The sequence below is a fragment of the Muntiacus reevesi genome, chromosome 9 (assembly GCF_963930625.1).
Source record: "Muntiacus reevesi chromosome 9, mMunRee1.1, whole genome shotgun sequence".
NCBI lineage: Eukaryota > Metazoa > Chordata > Mammalia > Artiodactyla > Cervidae > Muntiacus > Muntiacus reevesi.
The window spans coordinates 45201710-45222966 of NC_089257.1; the positions used below are offsets into that span (position 1 = coordinate 45201710).

The 21257-nt window shown below is 36.1% G+C and overlaps 2 protein-coding genes across 2 annotated transcripts; both read right to left on the minus strand.

Moving 5' to 3' along the window:
- Positions 1-2463: 2463 nt before the first annotated feature.
- LOC136174930 (olfactory receptor 2D3-like) lies at positions 2464-3432 on the minus strand. Its single transcript, XM_065945196.1, has one exon. The coding sequence runs from the start codon at positions 3385-3387 to the stop codon at positions 2464-2466; it is 924 nt and encodes a 307-aa protein (XP_065801268.1). The 5' UTR covers positions 3388-3432.
- Positions 3433-16271: 12839 nt separating this feature from the next.
- LOC136174933 (olfactory receptor 2D3-like) lies at positions 16272-17030 on the minus strand. Its single transcript, XM_065945198.1, has one exon. It carries the CDS (start codon positions 17028-17030, stop codon positions 16272-16274), a length of 759 nt encoding a protein of 252 aa, XP_065801270.1.
- Positions 17031-21257: the final 4227 nt, after the last annotated feature.

Here is a 21257-nt window from a genome sequence, read left to right on the forward strand (position 1 = left end):
TTTGTATAAGTGAAAAATAAGCTTCTGCTTGTTAAACCACTGAGATTTTAGATTTATCTGTTAGAACAGGGATTGATAAACACACCTGGGGAAGTTTATGGGAACACATTCATTTTTGTATTGTCTATGACTTGTTGTCTCACTGCAATAGTAGTTGTGATGGGACAGTGTGGCCTGCAAAGGCTAAATATATTTAGTTTCTACCGCTTCACAGAAAAAGTTTGCTGACTACTATGCTAAAGCAAATAGTATTATTTTACATAAGGGAAAACTGTAAGCAGATTAGGTAGGGGATCACCGAATAAAGAGAACCAGGCATGGCTTTCTTGACATAGGAAGAAGCCATTTTTCACCTAAAATATTTTGTGGTCTAAGTCGGGCCATATTGCCAGCCCTTGAGCAGGTCTCAGTAATTAATGATCTTAAGGGAGAAAAAGAATACAGAAAAGGCAAGAAAAACAAGAAATCCTTCCTTCTCTTGACTTTGCCTTAGCTGTGTCTTTTGACTTGATACCCACTGAAAGGTGAATCCAGATTTGGGGTATCAAAACTAGAACTAAAATTGGAAGATGACATAGAATATTTTTGTTATATTAAGGGTGAGAAAAGCCTCTCTTAGTAAAAAGAAAAGGATTCCAGCCTTTTACCACTACCCCCCATCACACCTTTATCTGGTTGACTCTTTGATCCTTCAGGCAACTTAAAAGTTTCCTCCTCACAAATTGATTCTGCATGATTTCCAAAAGTCTATAATTATGCCATTCAATTATTCTGCTGTAATAATCTTTGCCAAGTTCAGTAATGACCAAATTGACAAATTCAATAGGCTTTTATCAAAAATATATAAAACTCTGAGTCATTTGAGAAATATTTCCTGGACGGTCACTCCTCTCACCACATCTGACCCTCCATCTGTTTCTCTGATTCTTGCTGCCTCATACTTGATTGGCTATATTTCCACCTTGAAATGTTGGTAACTGCAAGGTTCTGTCTTGGTTTCTTTCCCACTATCTTTCCTGAACATCACATCTCATCCACAATTGCACTTCAGATTTGCCTTGGGATATTGTTACAAAACATCTGTATTGCCTCCATCTTTGCCACCCCGTGGTCTATAATAGGACCAAGAATTTGCATTTTAATATAACTCCTTCAAGATTGTAATGCATAAGCTTGGTTTTCTGATTAAAACCTTTGGCACATATCCTGAGATATGTCAAATTTCACTTGCAAATGTATACAGTAAACTTGAAGATCTATTTCTCCAAACCATATCTCTCTTTTAAACTCTAACTTTATCCATTCATTCGAAAACAATGTTTCTTGAGCAATAACAATGACTGGATACCTTACTATAAATGATAATGTAGAGATCAACAAAGCAGTCACAGTTTTAACTGCCGTGGAATTTGCAGCCTAACGGATGACTCAGATGTTAAGCAAATAATTACACAATTGGCTTCTACAAAAGCCATTCCATTACCTAAAATGCAGTGTACAATTTTTAGTGTGCTTAAGAATCACTTGGGACTCATTACAAATGGAGAATCCTAAGATCAACGTCCCTACTCCATCGTGTATTGAGCAATATTTTCAAAAAACAACTTAGGAATCATTTTGAGTCATAATATGTAAAACTATGGTCTGCATTATAAATGTCTTACCAAGGCATAAAGTAGTGCCACAGTTCTCATTTTCTTAACTTCATCTATTACTGTCTTATAAATTACCCATATTCAACATTTTCAGAATTACATGCTGGGCAAATTCTTCAGTACAAAAAAGAGTATTTCTCAGTCTAGATTCTGTCTTACTTTCATCTTTATAGCGCATTATTTTCTTAATGTATACATACTCTTAGAAAAATTCTGCCATTTGCTGTTCATTAAATATTCTCCCTTTAAAATTTCAGATATTGTTAAAATGAGAATTTTAAGCTATGCTAGAAATATAACACCATCAAGACTTCACTTGATCTTCCAGAAATATACCTGAAATATATGATGTATTCAAAATATATTTGATGAATGCATGCAAGTATGAAGAAAATGAATCCATTTGCCAGAAATACATTCTTGTATTTGTTATAGTTTTGTTTGCGTCTTTGTTTTTTTTGATGTACAGTTGTCTACTTGTTTTGATTTCCTTATTAGCTTGTATGGACTTGCAGAGTAGTGACTGTTTATTCATCAACTTTTCATTTCCTTCCTTCCTTTCTTTTCTCTTTCCCTTTCTTTCTATATTTTTCTCCCTTTTTTTCCTTTCTATATTACTTTCCTGTGTCTACCAAGGTCTCTTGCTTTGATTAGGCAACATGCTGAACTTATTTGAGAAGACGTGGGAAAATAGGAGAAGAAAACAAAAGTATAGGAATGGAATGAAAATGGGAAAATTTTATAATAAAGTCACTTCTCTCACCCTAAAACTGTCATCAAAATCAGAGATTCCCACTTTCAAAAAAAACTATTTTGCAGTCACCCTCCTGAGAGCCCCTTTGACATCCTTGTTCCTCAGACTATAAATGATGGGGTTCAGCATGGGTGTGACTGCTGAGTAGAAAACAGAAATCACTTTATCTCTTTCATTCATTATCTTGGAGTTAGGTCTCATGTAGGCAAATATTGCTGAGCCATAGAAGAGGACAACGACAGTGAGATGGGAGCCACAGGTAGAGAAAGCCTTGAGCCGTCCCTCCCCAGATTGCATCTGGATCACAGTGGAGATGATATTCCAGTAGGAGACCAGGATCAGGGAGACAGGAGCTAGGAGGATGGCCACACCCATTGCAAAGATGGCCATTTCTGTCCTGTAGGTGTCTGCAGAAGCCAGCTTCAGGAGGGCAGGAGGTTCACAAAAAAAATGGTTAATGACATTGTTCCCTCGGTAGGGCAGACACAACGTGAATGTGGTGTCCACCAGAGACACAAATGCTCCACTGGCCCAGGACCCTATGGCCAGCTGGACACATACCCAATGAGTCATGATGGTGGTATAGCGCAGGGGCTTGCAGACAGCTACATACCGGTCATAGGACATCACTGCCAGCAGTGCACACTCGGTACACCCAACCAGAAGCAAAACAACTATCTGCGTTGAGCATCCAGCAAAGGAAATGGTTTTCCTTTTTACCAGGAAGTGGACTAGCACCTGGGGAACTGTAGTAGTAGAGAAACAGAGATCAGCAAAGGACAAGTTTCTAAGGAAAAAGTACATGGGTGTGTGGAGCCTGGAATCTATGTGAATGAGCACAACAATAAGCAGATTTCCCAGCACAGTCAGCAGGTAGATGATCAGAAAAAGGAAGAAGAGCAGGACTTGTGTGTGTGGGTCCTGTGAAAGGCCCAGGAAGACAAATTCAGTCACATATGTTTGGTTTTCTTCTCCCATGAATATTTAATACTCTTTATAGGTCAGCACCAAGAAAAAAAAAGCACACACATATTGATCAGTTAAAAACTATATGAGTAACAAGCATTTTATCAATCAATATACAAAACTGGGCCATTGACTTCCAACTCTTTTCTGCTTCCATATGTTAGAAGAGTTTTCTTTTTGCTTGGTAGTCCTGACAATTGAAATCTATTTCTGATTTTTCTCTGCCCTTGAATCTTTCAGTAGAACCAGAGAGCCAGCAATCATCTTGAATATACTAGATGACCGAGCCTTGGCTGGACTACGCATAGTTCTGAGAAGATTATAAGGGCTGCTCACAGTACATCCTTCCTTTTATATGAGCTTGGGAAACAAACATACTGTAGTTGCTTTTAACCTGTTAGATTTTTATATTGCAAACTGATAACATTTGTAAAGGCAGATTTTTGTCTTTATATTTACAAAGTAATCCTAAACAAGTGCTCTGAAGCCAGGAAAAGGAAGTTAAAGGGAGGTATTGCTTGTAATCCCGGCCCTTAAATTCACCTGTCATGTGTTTTCAATGTGAAGAGGATGCTGAGGTGCATCAGTAAAAATAGCTGACTCTTTGGTCATTGTACTCTTTGGTGTCCTTTAAATATGCCTTATTCTGTCCTCAACACTCTTTTCTCTCTCTTTGCACAAAGCCCTTTGGCAAGAATAATACTAATTATCATGTGTCAGGCAATTTCCTGGGGCCAGGCATTATTGTTTGTGTATCCTTTTAATTTTAAATCTTAATTCCGTGAATTAATTATTATTATCTCCCAAATACAGATGATGAAACAGACTCAGAGAAATTTTCAAACTGGTTCCTCTAAGCCTTTGTCACCCTTTCTATATCCTGCAGTTATGTTCCTTTCTTACTAAAAAACTGGTTGTAGAGAAGGTAAAGGGTTAGCCCAGTTCTCTCTACCCCTTGAAGATAAATCTACAGACTTTCTCCATTTTAAGGGTTTTAGAGCTCATTTATCAGTTCAATTCAGTCGCTCAGTTGTGTCTGACTATTTTCAATCCCATGAACTGCAGCACACCAGGCCTCCCTGTCCATCACCAACTCCCAGAGTTAACTCAAACTCATATTTATAGGCCCACAAATAACAGGCATATTTGAACATATTTTAAAGCATTTTGAGGTGTCCTGCCTAAAGGACAATAGAGAGAATTCACAGAAAAATATTGAGAAAACTGACAAAGATTATTTGCAGATCTCTAATTGTACATCTTTAGAAAGCTCAAAGGGATCTAAAGCAAGCTTAGTAAGATGAGTAAGTGAAAAATAAGTAGAAATTTTAGTAAAAAAAAGAATTCCTTCACAGTCACTAAACTTAACAGTATACAGTTAAAAAACATTCAAAGACCTATGTGAAGAAAACCAGGAAATATTATATTTGAATAAATGAATAGGCAGATTAATTTTATGCATCAATTCAGTCAGTTGCTAAGTTGTGTCTGACTTACATAGAACATAATCTTGTAAAGATGTTCATTTCATCTAAATTAATCCATAAATTGATTGAAATTCCAACCAAATTCACAGAAGATGTTTGTAACGGAATTTAATAAGCTTATTTTTAATTTCTTCTAGGTTAGTAATTTTATAGTAGAAAATGAGGTGTGGAAAAGAAAAATGATGGAGTAGAGGAAACATACCCAATCAGATATAAAATATGTAATAAAATTTTCCATCCTTACTAATATTGTATATACTGAACCAGTATAAAGCATTTGACCGATAAATATATTATAGAACAGAAATATTTCCTAGTATGTATGAAAATTTTATATTTGACAAATGTGGCATCTGAAGTGTATCACTTAGTAAAAGATATAGAACAATTGGATATTCACTTTAGAATATTACATGTATATGTTTATATAAGCATATGTATACATACATATAAGTATAAGCAATAATTAATCCCAATTGAATTATCTAATTTTTAAAAACACTTTAATTTTCTATGTAATTAGATAGTCTATCTATTTTTTGACTTATCTATCTATTGGCCTATTCAGTTTTTGGGTAGTAAAAACTTCCCTAAACAAGCACACACATACATACACACAAAGAGAAAGAAATCATAAAGAAATATGCCCACAAAACTGGCAATTTAAGAATATCAGGATGCTATGAGTGAATGCCACTCTAAACAAAATTTAAAATAAACAAATCTGAGAAAATATTTGCAAACAGTTTAACAGAATTTTAAAATTATTCTTAACATATAAAGGACTTACAAAATCAATTACATACAACTGTATAGCATAAATACATATATAGGCAAATTGTCAGACTTTGTATGTGATACCTCATTTTAATCTTTTAAATGGAGTGTGACTGGGTGTGTGTATCTGTGTATACATGTATATTTGTGGCATACGTGTGTTTCCACAGTCATTTCTCCTATAGTGAGAGTCAACTGCTCATGGGCTGCTGCCATTTGTCAGGAGACGGCATAACTCACTGATGGGGAGTTGGGGCTCGGTAGCTAAACTGCAGGGTTTAAATCCTAGTTTTTCTGGTTGATATGTGACTAATAGCAACTTACTTGGCTTTTCTGTGCCTTGCTTTCCTCATCTGCAAAATGATGAGATTAATAATACATATCTTATAGTGCTTATGTAAACATTAAATAACATACAAAGCATTTAAAGAAATTAGGACAGTAAACAAAGTTAGCCCATAATATTATATATAATATCCCATTACAGTAATGGGATTATAATCTAGAAGTAACTGAATATTAGGAAAATGAAGGACAAAGCATAGTAACACATGGTTGCTATGCCTGAGTGAGGAAAATGCTTCTTCTCCCTGTTTTTACACTTTTCCTTCTTTTGCCCTTTGTTCATCCTTTGGAACTGGATCTGTGTTGCTAGCAAAATTCAATGTTAAGGCCAAATATGATAGGGGATGGAGAGGCTTCTACGTATGTGGAATGAAGGGGCAAAGACAAACTTAATAGTTTGATTTAGTCATGTTTTTCTCTCTTTTTGAAAGTCTTACTGTGGAAATTTCCAAACATATATGAAAGTGAAGAGAATAGTAAATAAAATGTCAAATACTTAATAATAAGATTCAAATGCATTAATCAGTTTTGATAATTTGATCATCTAATTTATTAGTGTTTGACATAATAAAATATACAAATAGCTATTTAAAAGCTCCTTTATTGCTGAAAGTCTAAAAGAGAAATTATTGTCATATAAGTCTGATGTTAGAACCTAGCTTTTTCTCAAAATTCAAACATAAAAAATAAAAATAACCATATTTAAAGATTCTTACAAAGTCTATTGTGCTATAGAAGAATAGTTTGTATACATGATTTGTAGATCAATAGAAATTAATCTGTTAACAGTGATTATCCCCAGAAAGTAGAATTCTCGAGGGAGCAGGGCAAGTGACTGAGATCACACTTATATTTTTTAACCTTATCTATACTGTTTGACTTGTACAATGCAGCCTGCATTTTCTAAGTAAAGAAGAAAATTTAAATTATTTAAAATGAAAAACCTGAAGGAATTACAATGATAATACAGTACAAACAATATAAATTGTAACAATGAAGATAATATTAGAATAATGTAAAAGCTGAAAGATATATCACCGGATCAGAATAAAAATTAGAACCTTCCAAGGCTGTGCAAGAATTGTGTAAATGCTTCTGATAAATCAGTAAAGCACATATTATTCAGCAAATCATGCTGAAATGATTGACCACAGCCATACCTTTTTGTATTGCACTTCACTTTACTATGCTTTGCAGATACTGCATTTTTTTTTTTAATAAATTGAAGATTTGTGGCAATTCTGAGTTGAGCAAGTCCACTTGCACCATTTTTTTCTGAAAGCATTTTTGCACTTAGTGTATCTGTATCGTGCTTTGGTAATTCTCACAATATTTTAAAGCTTCCACTAGCAAAAAGATTACAACTTGCTGAAGACTCAGACAATGGTTAGCATTTTTAGTAATAAAATATTTTTTTAATTAAGGCATGTACATTGTTTTTTTAGACATAATGTCATGACACCCCTAATAGTCTTTAGTATATTTAGTGTAAATATAACTTTTATTATATGTGCTGGGAAGCCAAAAAACTCACATGACTCACTTTATTGCAATACTCACTTTACTGCAGTGGTCTGCAGCTGAACCCATAGTATCTCTGAGGTATGCCTAGAGCTGACAAGCAACTGAAATGTGTCCACTTCACTCATTACAAAGAAAACACTACAGAAGGGTGAAGGACATGTGTCTGCTCATTACACGTGGACACACACATATAAATAACCTTAAACATTTAAAAATAAGGTAACTATCCATTGATCTCATGTAGTAGAATACCTTTCTGAGCATTACAACAGAAGTGCAAACTATAAAAAACCTAACTTACTTTACTTCAATTTTAATCTTTACACATTCATTCAAACAGGACAATAGCAAGAAAATACATAACCTGATTTTAAAGTGAAAGAACTGAATAGATATTTCTCAAAAGAAGGCATACAAATGGCCAACAGGGATATGAGAAGAGGCTCAATATCACTAATCATCAGGGAAATACAAATAAAACCACAATGACAAATAATCTCACACCTATTAGGAGAACTACTATTAAAAAGACAAAAGATAATGCATTTTGACGCAATGCGGAGAAAAGGGGACACTTACATTGTTGGTGGGAAGCGATTTGAAAAACAGTATGGAATTTCCCCTCAAAATTAAAAACAGAACTACCAAATGATCCAGTGGTCCCTCTTCTGGATATATGATCAAAAGAAGTGAAATTTGTATCTCAGAGAGACATCTGCACTCCCAAGTTCATTACAGCATTATTCACAATAGCCAAGATTATGGAAAGAGCCTAAGAATCTGTTCACGGGTGATTGGATAAGGAAATTGTGGTACAGACCCCCACACACATATGCAATGGATATTATTCAGTCCTAAAGAAGAAGGAAATTTTGCCATCTGTGACAATTTGGATGAACCTGATGGACATTATGCTAATTGAAATAAACCAGAGACAGAGAGACAAGTACTTTATGTCCTAATTTGTATGTGGCATCTGAAAAATTGATCTCATAGAAGCGAAGAGTAGAATAGTGGTTACCAGGGACTTGCAAGTAGGGAAAATAAGAAAATGTTGATAAAAGGGTAAAAAGTTTCAATCAGACAGGATGAATAAATTCTGAAGCTCTGATATATAGCACAGTGACTATGGTTAATAATATTGTACTGTACCCTTATTTGCTGAGAATAGATTTTAATTTTTCTCCCCCCACCAAAAGTAACTGTGAGGAGACAGATATATTAATTAACTTGATTTTGGTAATCATTTCACAATGTATATATACATCAAAACCTCACATTGTGTACCTTAACTATATGCAATATATATGCAATTTTTATTTGTCAGTTATACCTCAGTAAAGATGGGGGAAAGTTTTTAATGCATTCACAAAACAAAATTTGAAAGTAAACAACAACATGGAAAAATTAACTTTAGCAAATGTAGGAGATCAAGGATTAATATTCTTGATATTAATTTTATAAGTAGTATAAAAAGTCTAATGATAATCAGAAAATAAATTATAAATATTATAGGAAAAAGGTATACACATAAGTTGACAATTCATAATTAGTAAATTTCAATCTCAATACAAGAAAAAGCAGATTAAAATTAGATGACTTTTTGACCATCACATTGGCATGAATTTTTAAAATTTGTAGTATTCAATGATAATGAAGTTCTTGTTTTTTTGGAAACAAAAATATTAAAATCTGCATAATGGGTAATTTGTCAACATAGAGGAAATGCATTAAAATGAGCAGTATACTTTGATAAAGTAAATCAGACTTACTATTTTATCATGAATAAATATAATAATATTTCATCAAAAAACAATATGGATCAAATAAATCTGTGAGGATTTTGTTACAATATTATAACTACAACTCTTTAAAAGATGAAATGTTCTCAAAAAATCAAATATAGAACATCCAAATGATGGAATACTATGCAGCCCCTGAAAAACTGTAAAATTATTTAATATCAAAATTTTGCAAAATATTTAAGATGAAATGTGAATTATAAAAATATTTTATATTTTAAAATTTGCCTGGCCAAGGTGTTCATATGTGTGTCTTTCTGGGTGATGGGATTATAAAAATTTTTTCTTTCCATTTCTATGTGATTTTATATCTCTAATAAAAACAAATTATTTTGTATGCAGAAAATAAGCAATCTTTCACTCAATCCTTTGTTCTCTATTTTCTGCCTACCTCTTCACTCTCATCTCTTGCCTCTTCCTATCCTCTGACTTTACATTCTGGACCATTATAAATATTGTTTCTTAAATCTGCTTTTCACTGAGAAGTCCTGCATTAAACTCTTGATAGTCATTATCCCATTCATTCTTTAGAATGATCTTACTCTTTGGTAATATCATCCAATTATTTTTCATAAATAGTGAAACTGAGCCTTAAGATAGTTAAGTAACTTTTAAATTTTAACTACCTTAACTTTTTCCTCTAGGGGGAAAATAAAAAGAAGTTACACAACCTTCCTTCATCATACTATTCCTTGTTGCTATCTGACTTCTATTCCTAAATTCATCAGTTACTCATTACCCATCACTTCTACTTTTTTATCATATTGTCAGGCGAGTGTATGCTCCTCGGTTCCTGTCTCATCACAACAATGATTTGGAGTGACGGACGTTAAAGCCCTCAGCGCATCACAGCTCTCAGGTCTTGGACAAACCATGTCATGGCTCTTAGACAAATCAGTGTGACAGCTCAATTTTATTTAGAAGATAACAGGAGAATCAGAGAGTGGAGGAGTGCACCAGCGTGGGGTGGCGGTGGGGAGAGGGAGAGGGGGAGAGATGGGGAGAGAGAGTGCGAGAGAGCGAGGGCCCCTCTTTTTATATGTCCCCCCCCCCCCGCCCCCAGGCCTGTCTTATGCAAATTGGGCTTAGTCAGGAGTGCTGTTCTATCTGAAGTCCTCCCTCCGGTCCTCAGACCTTCCTTTGACCTTCCTCTGATCTATTTTCACAGGCTTTTCCCTTCCTTGTCTTTTAGCCACCGCCATTTTGGACTCCTTTTCCCTATTCTAACTACCTAACAATATCACTGACTCTTCAAATCCTTTCAGTCTCTTTTCTTTTTTTTATGATTGTATTGAAATCAAAGATACTCTTTTGTCCATTCAATGAGCTTTTCTCATCCCATATCATCTTCAATGTCTAAGGAATTGGGCATAATTTAACTAAAATATTTCTTTAAAATTTCTCACTTTTGCTATTGTAAGATCACTTTCTGCTCTTCTTTTATTTTTCTACATCTTAATTATGTCTTCTCAACCCCATCCTGAATTTTTACTTATAATTTCTGGTTGTCTCAAGTCATGTGAGAAAACAAATCATAAAAAATGCAAATGATACTACTGTAGAATTGTGAATTCTCTTCTCAACTTCATAGCATTCTTTTAATTCTTTTCAAATTCTTTGAGTGATCTGTCTTCTGCCAACATACACATCATAAATTTTCTCTTTTTAACCTACTAGACTAGACTGCAGTCAAAGCAATCATCTATAGTTCTCTAAAACTTTGCATTCCTTCACATAAATAATCTGGTTCCTCTATTTTAACCACCCATTTAGTTACCTGGAGTCAGCTTTAATGTAATCACTTTCTTAAAGGTCTGTAATCAGAATACAAAGTAGAACTGACTGTTCTCTTCACAATGTCCAGAAAACGATTTATACATCCCTGTTTTTGTGAAAATGTTACACTGTACATGAAGTATTTGATTAAATATCTATCTTCTTGGACTAAGTTGTTTTTTCAAGATAGTAAAATCTATCTCACTTATCTGTATACTAACATCACCTGACACATAGTAGAAGTTTAAAAATGAGTTAAATGAATCAATAAATAGACTCAGGCCTCCACAGCACACCAATACATTCACTCTCTCAAGAGAAATTTAAGCAAAAAAGAGAGGGCTATGTTAACTGTTGGGACGTCAAACTCTGAGCTGAGGTGGAAGATCTTGATTTAGAAAATCCTTGGTTAAAGATTAAAATCCTAGGTTAAATCCTAGATTACCAGATTAAAGAGGGTGAGTGAATTGTCAGCCACATCCAAATGAAGGACAAGTTCAGTGTGATGAAGGACAAGATACCAAGATCAGTGTATGTCAGCACACACAAGTGAGCAGACTCATGTAGCCTTGTGTGGCCATTCAGGGACCTCCAGATACAAAATGATCTTGCCAGGACAGGAGGTTCAGGTTCCATCCTTGTCTCCCTTCCTCCCAGTGTTCAAACCTAAGTGGTTAAAAGGAAGGAGGAAGCAGTCTCTGAAAGGAGAGCACTGAGATAGCAATAGGCAGAGGAGAATCTGGCAGATTAGCTTTTGATGCAAAAAGAGAGGCAGTGGGTATCCACAGCCTTGCAGTCTCTCTAGTATCCCTGGCTAATAGCTTAATCCTCCTCCTTGGAGTTGCGGAAAAGAATTTATGAGGCCGTTATTCAGGAGAAGCTGCAAAAGATGAGCAAGTATTCTCTCTAGAAACCAGGTTGAAAAGAGAGAGGAACAGGAGAGTGAAAGGCAAAGCCCAATTCCAAAGAACAGACTCTGAGATTTCAGACTCCCTAAGAGAATCAATGCTCCATAGTTACCCTACCCACTCTTACCTGGGTGATGGGTGGTGAGGCAAACACAGGACAGTGGGATCAATGATGAAGAGATAAATTAATGAATGAAGAAAGCTGTGGTTTCTGCAGTCTGCTAATCCATATCCTAATAGTCAACCTCCACTGCAGTTTAAAAAATATTCTGAAGGCTTGGACATCACCTGGGCTATAAGTCTTATTCTATACCAAGCCAATATGCCTTTTCATTAAGAGTTCAAACTTCTCTGGAGGATTTTCCTTGAAGGAAGTCCTTAAACCTAACAGCCTAAGAGCTATTGTAAACAGGACATTCCCTGGAGCAACCTGCACTTTTACCTCTTTTTTTTTTTTTTTTTTTTTAGCCTTTCCACAATGACAGATACCCTGGGGCATTCTTTATGGTAATCACAAACAGAAATACCTGAATCTTAACTGCTGTCAATTTTTTCACTACTGTTTTTCATATCAGTCTGAGGAACTCTGAGGTCTCCAAGTTCTGTCGGAATTTTTAAAATAGTTTTCAGTAATGACGGTATGAATCACGTAAAATACAGCTGACATACGTATATGCTGCATTATTTTGATGATACCTCCCAATCTAAAAAGTGTCAGGAGATTTCAGAATCTCTGTCTGCAGCTATACTAAGAATGCTTTAATTATTTTCAGCTAATGGGACAAAAAACTAGAGGTACAGGATGCAATTTAAGATGTCATGACTGTTTAAATGAAAGTTTTATTATAACTACTCAAATACAGAAGACTTTGAGAACTAAACATATAATACAGGACTATATAAATAATTTCAAAGGAGAATTCTTAAATTTCCAACCAAACTCCCCCTGTTTTGAGTCCTCTTCATTATACACAGAATTGCTCAAAGCCTTGGCAGAGATATTTCATTCCTCTCTTTTTCCATCTCTATTTCTTATCTACTCCTAAGTCTTACCATCTCTCCTCTACCTCTCCATTGCTATAAGTCTAGTTAAGACCATCATCTCTCTCCTGGGTTACCAGAGCAAAGCTCAATCTTACTGATTGCTTTTCTTGCTTCCATCCTTGTACAGTTACAATCAATTCTCCATATAATGCTCAAAGGGAATTTTTAAAAACATATTGGGATGACTTTCTATTGAACATAAAATCAAACACTTTTTTCAGGACTTCCAAGGTTGTAATGAATTGAATTGTGTCACCCTAAAAGATGCTTACTTGGAATCTCAGAACGTGACTTTTTTTGGAACAAAGTTCTTTGCAGAAGTAATTATGGGAAATCTCAAGATGAGATCATCCTGAGCTAGTAGACCCTAAACCCAGTGAAGGATTCCTTTTACAGAAAAGAGGCAGACAAAGAGAATGAAGGAACAAGGCATTTTGAAGACAAAGGCAGAGATTGGAGTTATGGTTCCACAAACCAAGGAAGTGTCCTCCACTAGAGCCTTAGAGAGCATAATCTGCCGATATCTAACTTCAGACTTCTTGCTTCTAGAACTATGAATTTCTATTGTTCTAAGTCACAGAGTTTGTGAAAATTTGTTATGGCAGCCCTAGGAAGCTAATACCAAGACCCTACCAATCTGTCCTCTGCTTCTGTCTATGACCTCATTCATTGCACTCCCCCTGTCACTCATCAGCCTCCAAACATTCTGATCTGTTTCTGTCCTTATTGCAAAAATACTCTTTCCAATCCAAACCTTTTAGACTCTGTGTTTTCTCTGCCCAAACACTCCTCTCTAAATCTCTTCTTGGTTGGTTCTTTCTTCTCAACCTTCTGGTCACAGCACAAATGCTGATTTCTACAAGATATAAGATGTCCTTTAATGAAATATCACCTTCTCAGAAAGGTCTTTCTTGACGACCTGCTTAAAATGGCAGCCTGCCTTTCCTTGCACTTATCACCATCAGACATGTTATGTGTTTTATTGTTTATTCATTTTTATCACCCCCTTCTAAAATGTAAATTCAGTGGGGATAGGAATTTTAAGCTGTCCAGTCCAATATATCCAGCACCTAGGAGAGATCTCAATAAATATTTAGTTAATAAATCAATTAGATATTCATTGCATAAATAAATTCAAACTGTGCTATTGAAAGCAATATTATATGGGTTGATTTAACACAAAAATAACAGTCATACAACCTGTAGAATAATGAAAGGAAATTTATTTCTTTTAAGGCTTGGAAAACTATTTTCTCTAGAAAACACGAGTAGTTCCCAGATTGTGGTGACTTCAGGAGCTTGTTAGTTTCTCACATGCTTTAATTCATCTATCTTCTGTGGCTCAGACAGTAAAGCGTCTGCCTGCAATGTGGGAGAACCGGGTTTGATCCCTGGGTTGGGAAGGTCCCCTGGAGAAGGAAATGGCGACCTACTCTAGTACTCTTGCCTAGAAAACTCTATGGATGGAGGAGCCTGGTGGGCTACAGTCCATGGGGTCGCAAAGAGTCAGACACAACTGAGCAACTTCACTTTCTGCTGCACAGTCATCAATAGTCTGGCATCCAGTCAGAGGTGGGTGTTTTCTTTCAAAAATGTATCTAAGAATCTGTATTTTCTTATCCTGTTTGAGTTTTCTATAACTCAAAGTGAACCATGGCCACTTTTGCAACAATTATTCCAATTATGTGCTACAACTTCCCTTATACTAAATGGAAAGAAAAGAGCAAGTAATGGACTGAGCTTTTGAATGGTCGTGAGGCAGCAGCATGGGTAAGTAGTTGCTGTTGTTTATAACATAGTTTCTCAAATAATCTTTGGAGCAGGATTTTGTTTCCTTGTATAGGTGCATGCTGGTTCACATAATCTGAAAACAATATACATCTATGTACATGGTAGATCTAGTATTGCACAGATTTATTCTCCCATGCAGGATCATTCTACACGATGCATTCAATTCAGCAAGGGCCTTGTCACATATAATGAACAGCACTGGGTATTCACAAAAGGTCATGGACATGGAAGCTGGAATTGCCAGAAGTCAGTGTGGCAAATTTGACTTTCATGAGGGCAGTGTACCAGGCTGGGAGTTGATTAGAAGCTGCAGGTCTGTCAGTGATGCTGCTTCTGCTCTTACAGAGGGTTGTAGCAGAGTTAGAAAAGACTAAAGGCATCCTTTCACCCTACAGAGCAATCTTCACCTTCTAGGATTTCTTCTCATAGTCAGTGATTCTCTTCCACTTTCCAAAAGAGAGGACTGATGGGTGTTGGCAAGTCAAACCTGCAGAAGAGGGGAGAGCATGTCTGAGGGGGAGCAGCTGTGGCATATTGGTGTCACAGGTAAAGGCCCTGAGAGTTCTGATGTAGGCAGTGTTCTCTCCATTCTAGTTCCCTTACAGGCAATGACCCTTGGAGAGAAACTACGTGATATACAGAAGATGTACCATATTTACTGGAATGTGAGGTCCCACACATTATTGTCTGAGCCAACAGCACCCCCATGTGCAGCTGAATTGGCTATAGGAGTATTTTGAGACTGCAGGAAATGAAACAAAAAGCCAAGAGTCCAGTATCAGAGTTTCAGGGTAAAAAAAGTCATTGATATTTTCTCGCTAGAACTTTTAGAGTCTAGTGTAGGACTCCAAGACCTGTAGAAGACTGTATTTGATGTTAGCATGGGATGAGACTGACAACTAGTTGTGAAGTTTAGAATCAAAAGGTAATATCGCTGGGTGAATATGGATTAGTGAATGAATAGTGCAGTGTAAATAAAGATCCTATTCAATATTTTTAAGTATTCATATAATGTAATGTATAAATATAATCAATATAATATAATATTATACTATACAATATAACAGTAAAGCTCTATTTTACTTGCCTCATAGTAATAGATATAATAATAGATATAACAATAATAAATTATTATTATGAGGCAAGTAATCTATAAACACAAAGAATAATCTTGATCAAGATTCAGTAGACAAACTTGAAACATTCTAGATGTACAAGGGCACCTGTGTGTGCCTTACTGATGTATCATCCTAGAGACACTTCAGAAAGTTGTTACAGATGTTGAATCATTTTAAAATGTCTTCATCCCCATGATGGTATGTCAATACAGAGATCATTGGCTCTAAGGGACTCTATCTTCCAAATACCTTTCTAAATGCCTGCTTAACATCTTTGTTCCTTAGGTTATAAATGAATGGGTTCATCATAGAAGTTATGACTGACTAGAACACTGAGATCACCTTATCTCCCTCATTCATTTTCTTGAAATTTTGACGCATATAGGTAAATATTGTTGATCTGTAGAAGAAGACAACAACAATAAGATGAGAACCACATGTAGAAAAGACCTTGAGTCTCCTCTCCCCTGCCCGTATCTGAATCACAGGGGAGATAATATTCCAGTAAGAGAAAAGGATAAGGGAGAGAGGACCGAGGAGGATTATCACACCCATGGCAAAGATGGCCATCTCAGCTTTGTAGGTTTCTTCTGAAGCCAACTTCAAGAGGGCAGGAGGTTCACAAAAATAGTGATTAACTATGTTCTGGCCATGGTATGAAAGATATAGAGTAAATGTTGTATCTACTAGAGACACAAGTGCTCCACTAGTCCAAGATCCTATGGACAGCTGAACACAAATCCTCTGGGTCATGAGGGTGGAGTAGTGAAGGGGCTTGCAGACAGCCACAAAGCGGTCATAGGACATCACTGCTAGCAGGGAGCTTTCTGTACACCCAGCTACTAGAAAAAAAATCATCTGAATTGAGCACCGTGGCTTGGAAATGGTCTTTCTTGATACCAGCAAATGGAAGAGCATCTGGGGGACAATTGTTGTAGAGAAAAGGAGATCACTAAACGACAGGTTTTTAAGGAAGAAATACATTGGTGTATGCAATTGAGAGTCAATATGAATTAATAGTATGATGAGCAGATTCCCAAATACAGTCAGCAGGTAGATGATGAGAAATATCACAAATAGCATGATCTGGATCTGCTGATCTGAAGAAAGGCCCAGCAAGATGAATTCAGTCAGATAGGTTTGGTTTTTTGTGCCTATGGATGTTCATTCCTAGCTACACAATAAGGATTGACAGAGCCATAAAAGTCTGACTACATTTGAGCATCAGATCCTGAAAGTAAAGATCTCACTGGAATAAAAAATGTATTTGATTTTTAAAAATTCTTATAAATATTAAAAAAAAATAAAAAAAACTCTTATAAATATTTGACATAAGTTTCTAAAAATTTCCACCACCATATTTCTACAGAAGCTGTCTAAAGAGAACACTAACATATTATGTGGATTTGAAAAATTATAAAGTTTTCTGCATTTAGTAGAGAACACAGGTTTTTATTTTTTGTAGTTTAATTTTTAGTCAGCAGGCTTTCACTTTTATTTCATCAAGAAGCAGAACAAATAATTTTTCCTTTGTGATTCCAAGAGATGCCGTATCATCCTTCCAAGTAGAAAGTAAATTTTATGAGACCATTTTATATGATTGTATAATCCACTGTCCTGATTATGTCCTAAATTCTTCACTGGATCAGAGAATCAAGGTTTGATGGAAGTGCTCAAGAGTAAGGCATGATCAGACTTCTGCATGAGAGAGGCAGGACAGTGGAGACCAGTCCAGACTTAGACAGCACCACACACTTGGGAAATAGAGAGGGCCTTTTGTGGTGATCCAATGCAGTCACAACAGCTGCCTGCAGAGTTGCAGGGTCTTATCTGGCATAACCATGTTCGAGCTCCTTCAAGCTGCAGATGTATCAGAAGTCTGATCAGCCGGAGAGGTGCATGAGGCACTGGTTCAATACTCTGCAACCAGGCAGGAAACACCAGTCAAAGTCTATAGCTTTACCTCAGGAACAAGCAAGGAATAACCTGCTGAATCCAGGCTCCTGGGGAAAGAGTTTAGAAAGACTTAGGGATGGTAGCAGGGTCATGGGCAAATGGCGAGGAATCAGGGCTGGAGTCTGATATTCCAGGGAAAGGCTGGAGTACTAGTCCTAGAACTGCCCTTTACAACGAAGGAGATGTCAGAGCAGAAAGTCAGCTACCTGGCAGGGACATCTAGGGATGGGGGCGGGGGAGAGTCAAAGACTGCCAACATACAAGGGTTTGTTTTCACAGATAAAACCACACATCTAACTGGCAATATAGGACAAATGTGGCCTGATCAGTTGTGACTGGACCACCTGCTCATGAACTGCTAAGTAGGACTGAAAGACCACATGGTTACAGTGAGGTTTCTATTCATAAATATCTATCCAGGTGGAAATGCAATGGATCCACCCTGAACCAACTGTATAATATATTGGCCTTGAGGAACCAGGAAGGCAGAGTCAGGAAATAATTTGAGGAACTGGTAAAACATAATGAGAAATATCTTTTCCATTGATACAATGTAAAGGGAATACACAAGAGAATCATTGATAAACTGCCACCTCAGTAGCCAAAATAATCCACTACTGATTTCATTTCCCAATGATTTCTGACAAGCCCAATTTTTTTCACTGCTTCATCATTGTAAATTTACTTGTAATGAACTGTGCATATTTCATGTGTACAATTTGATGAGTTTTGATATATGTATATAATTACATGCTTTTTTAAAGTTCTCATTAATTTATACATAATTACTTGTTCACAAGCTTGTCTCCCAGACTAGGTTTTATGTTTCTTCAGTGTAAAAATCCTATCTCAATCCATATAACTGCATCACCCAGTATATAGTAAATTTTTAGGAAATGTTCACTGACTGAATTAGTATGTGAATGATGGAATACATGCAGAAATGAATAGATTCCTCTCATACTCATAGACACTGTCACAAACCTGCACTCAAACACTCCTAAGCTAATAATCCTTTTAAAAGCATACTATGAAGTTTGGAAGACACAGGTGATGCAGGTCCAGCTTCACGTTATCTTTGGGACGAGGGGATCCTGTGACCACGAAGAGGGAGTAACACTAGGTGTGACCACCTGGAACACCGGTATAAGAGAGAGGCGCCAGTGGTGGTTGTTCCTCTTCCAGTAGAAATGGGAACAGACCCTCCAAATGCATCCTGTTCTCTTTTTCACTCTTACGCGCGAGAGCAGACATGCAATGTGGCAGCAGCCTGAATACCAGGTACTGGAGCAGGAAGTGTCCGCACACCTAACACTAGCACTCCTGTGCTTGGACTCTTCCCACCTCCCAGATAATGCCTAGTACGTTTCAAGAAGCTCTGTCTTGTGTCCTAGGTATTTTCCTGTGAGTTCAGTGGGAATCACCCAGAGAGTGTGGAAAATGTGAAACAGGAAGAGAACACCTATGTAGCAGGGATGGAAGGCAAGAACACAGGAAGATTCTTATAGTTGAAAGGGGTAGCGAGTTTGAGAGACAATGGATTTTTGATTTCTTGTGCTTTTTAGCAGACAAACTGACCACCTCAGTAAGTGCCCGTGGCAAGATTTCTAAGGGTGAGAATTCATGAGAAGAGAGATAAAGAAAAATCTCTTCTCCCAAATAGACTGTGGATTGTAAAAATAATGACACAGCCCTTCTCCCAGGGTAAACTCTGGTTCTGCAGAGACTTGATGCCTTCAGCATCTTCCTCCTTCTTACCTGGAGACCAAGGATGAGTTTGTTCTAGAGTCGGGGAGCTGTAGGTAAGTGGACCTGCCAGTGAGTCCAGCAGAGTGAGATCCAGAGATCCAAGCTGCACATCCAGAGTTTGGTTTTGGATGACAGTGATTCTCAGTCCTCTTTCCTAACAGCTGGGTAGGAAATGGACTTTTCCATGGATTCTATTTCAATCTCTGACTGTTTTCTTGGGTGAATTTTACACTACTTTTTAAGCACCAACACTGAATTGAGTCATTCTCTGAGAGGATCATAAAAGATGAGGTCCTGAGAGATGACGCCAGCAGGAGGTCCCCAGGGTATCGCTGAGCACACCTCCCTCTATTATCTCTACACAATGAGACACCGTGGGATATTTTGTAGATTTTTCTTTTTTCTGTTTATAATCATAGATTGAGTTCTGTGAATATCCGCTAATTCCCAGACTTTTTCTTATCAAAGAAAAATTTCTATATGCTCTGTGTATGAGAAAGAATCAAGTCTCCCTTCTTGGGAGCGGAAGCAATATGTAAAATATATGCCGACAGGCATTTGTCCATCCTTTAACTTAAATCCTTAGAAAAGTGGAAGTATGCATCCTTTCTCATATTTCTCACTTTAATTGCTTTTAAAATTATTGTTAATTTGAGGATATTATGGCTACCTTTTACAAAAGCTTAATTCATCTTAGAAGATAACAGGTTTGAGATACTCTGTGTAAAAATCAAATGTTTGAACTATATGCTAAAGACAGATCCATACTTTTCTAAAACATCCTAGATTTAAACTACTTAATGCTTTATTTACTCATCGATATTTAGTTCTTTTTAATAAAAGAAAAATACTGTAGTCATTTATTATCTTTGCTACTAAATTTTCCCATCTATCTTTCTTTCCTTTTTATTCTGGCAGTAGGAAAATTATTTATTTATTGCTCAGGTGTAATTTTTAAAATTTATCAGTCAAGTTATATTTCTTATTGTAATTTTTCTGTTGAATCCAAACTGCATTCTTTATATTATAGATATGTGATTAAATTTTTCTTATCTTTCTTCCTTGTTAGTTTTTACCTCTTTTTTCAATCAAATCATTATGTATTCTGGGTTATGAAATCTCCTTGTGACTTCATATGTCCTTACAACTATCCAGAGAAATAGGATTAATTTACTCTGTCAAATTATCTCCACTACATCTTTGTTGCTTTTTCTTTATTCAAATCTGTTTGTCATGTTATATTTTCAATTTGTGCATATACTGTAAAGAAAATTTTATCTTTCTTTTTAAGTTCATTTTTTAATTGAGGAATAATTGATTCATAATATTGTGTTAGTTTCAAGTGTACAGCAGAGTGATTCTTTTTTTTTGGCAGAATATATTGCTTTATAGGCTATTATAAGATATTTGGTATAATTTACTATACAGTAAATCCTTGTTGCTTACTGATTTTATGTATAACAGCTTATATCTGTTGATCCCATACTCCTAATTTGTCCTCCGTGCCCCATTTTCCTGTTTGGTAACTGTAATTTGTTTCTTATCTCTGTGAGTCTGTTTCTGTTTTCCACAAAGTTTCATCTAGATTATTTTTCGGATTTCTCA

What these genes read in the sequence shown, in the direction of transcription:
- LOC136174930 (XM_065945196.1), bottom strand. Translation starts at nt 3,387, where the DNA reads ATGGGAGAAGAAAACCAAACATATGTGACTGAATTTGTCTTCCTGGGC.
- LOC136174933 (XM_065945198.1), bottom strand. Translation starts at nt 17,030, where the DNA reads ATGCTATTTGTGATATTTCTCATCATCTACCTGCTGACTGTATTTGGG.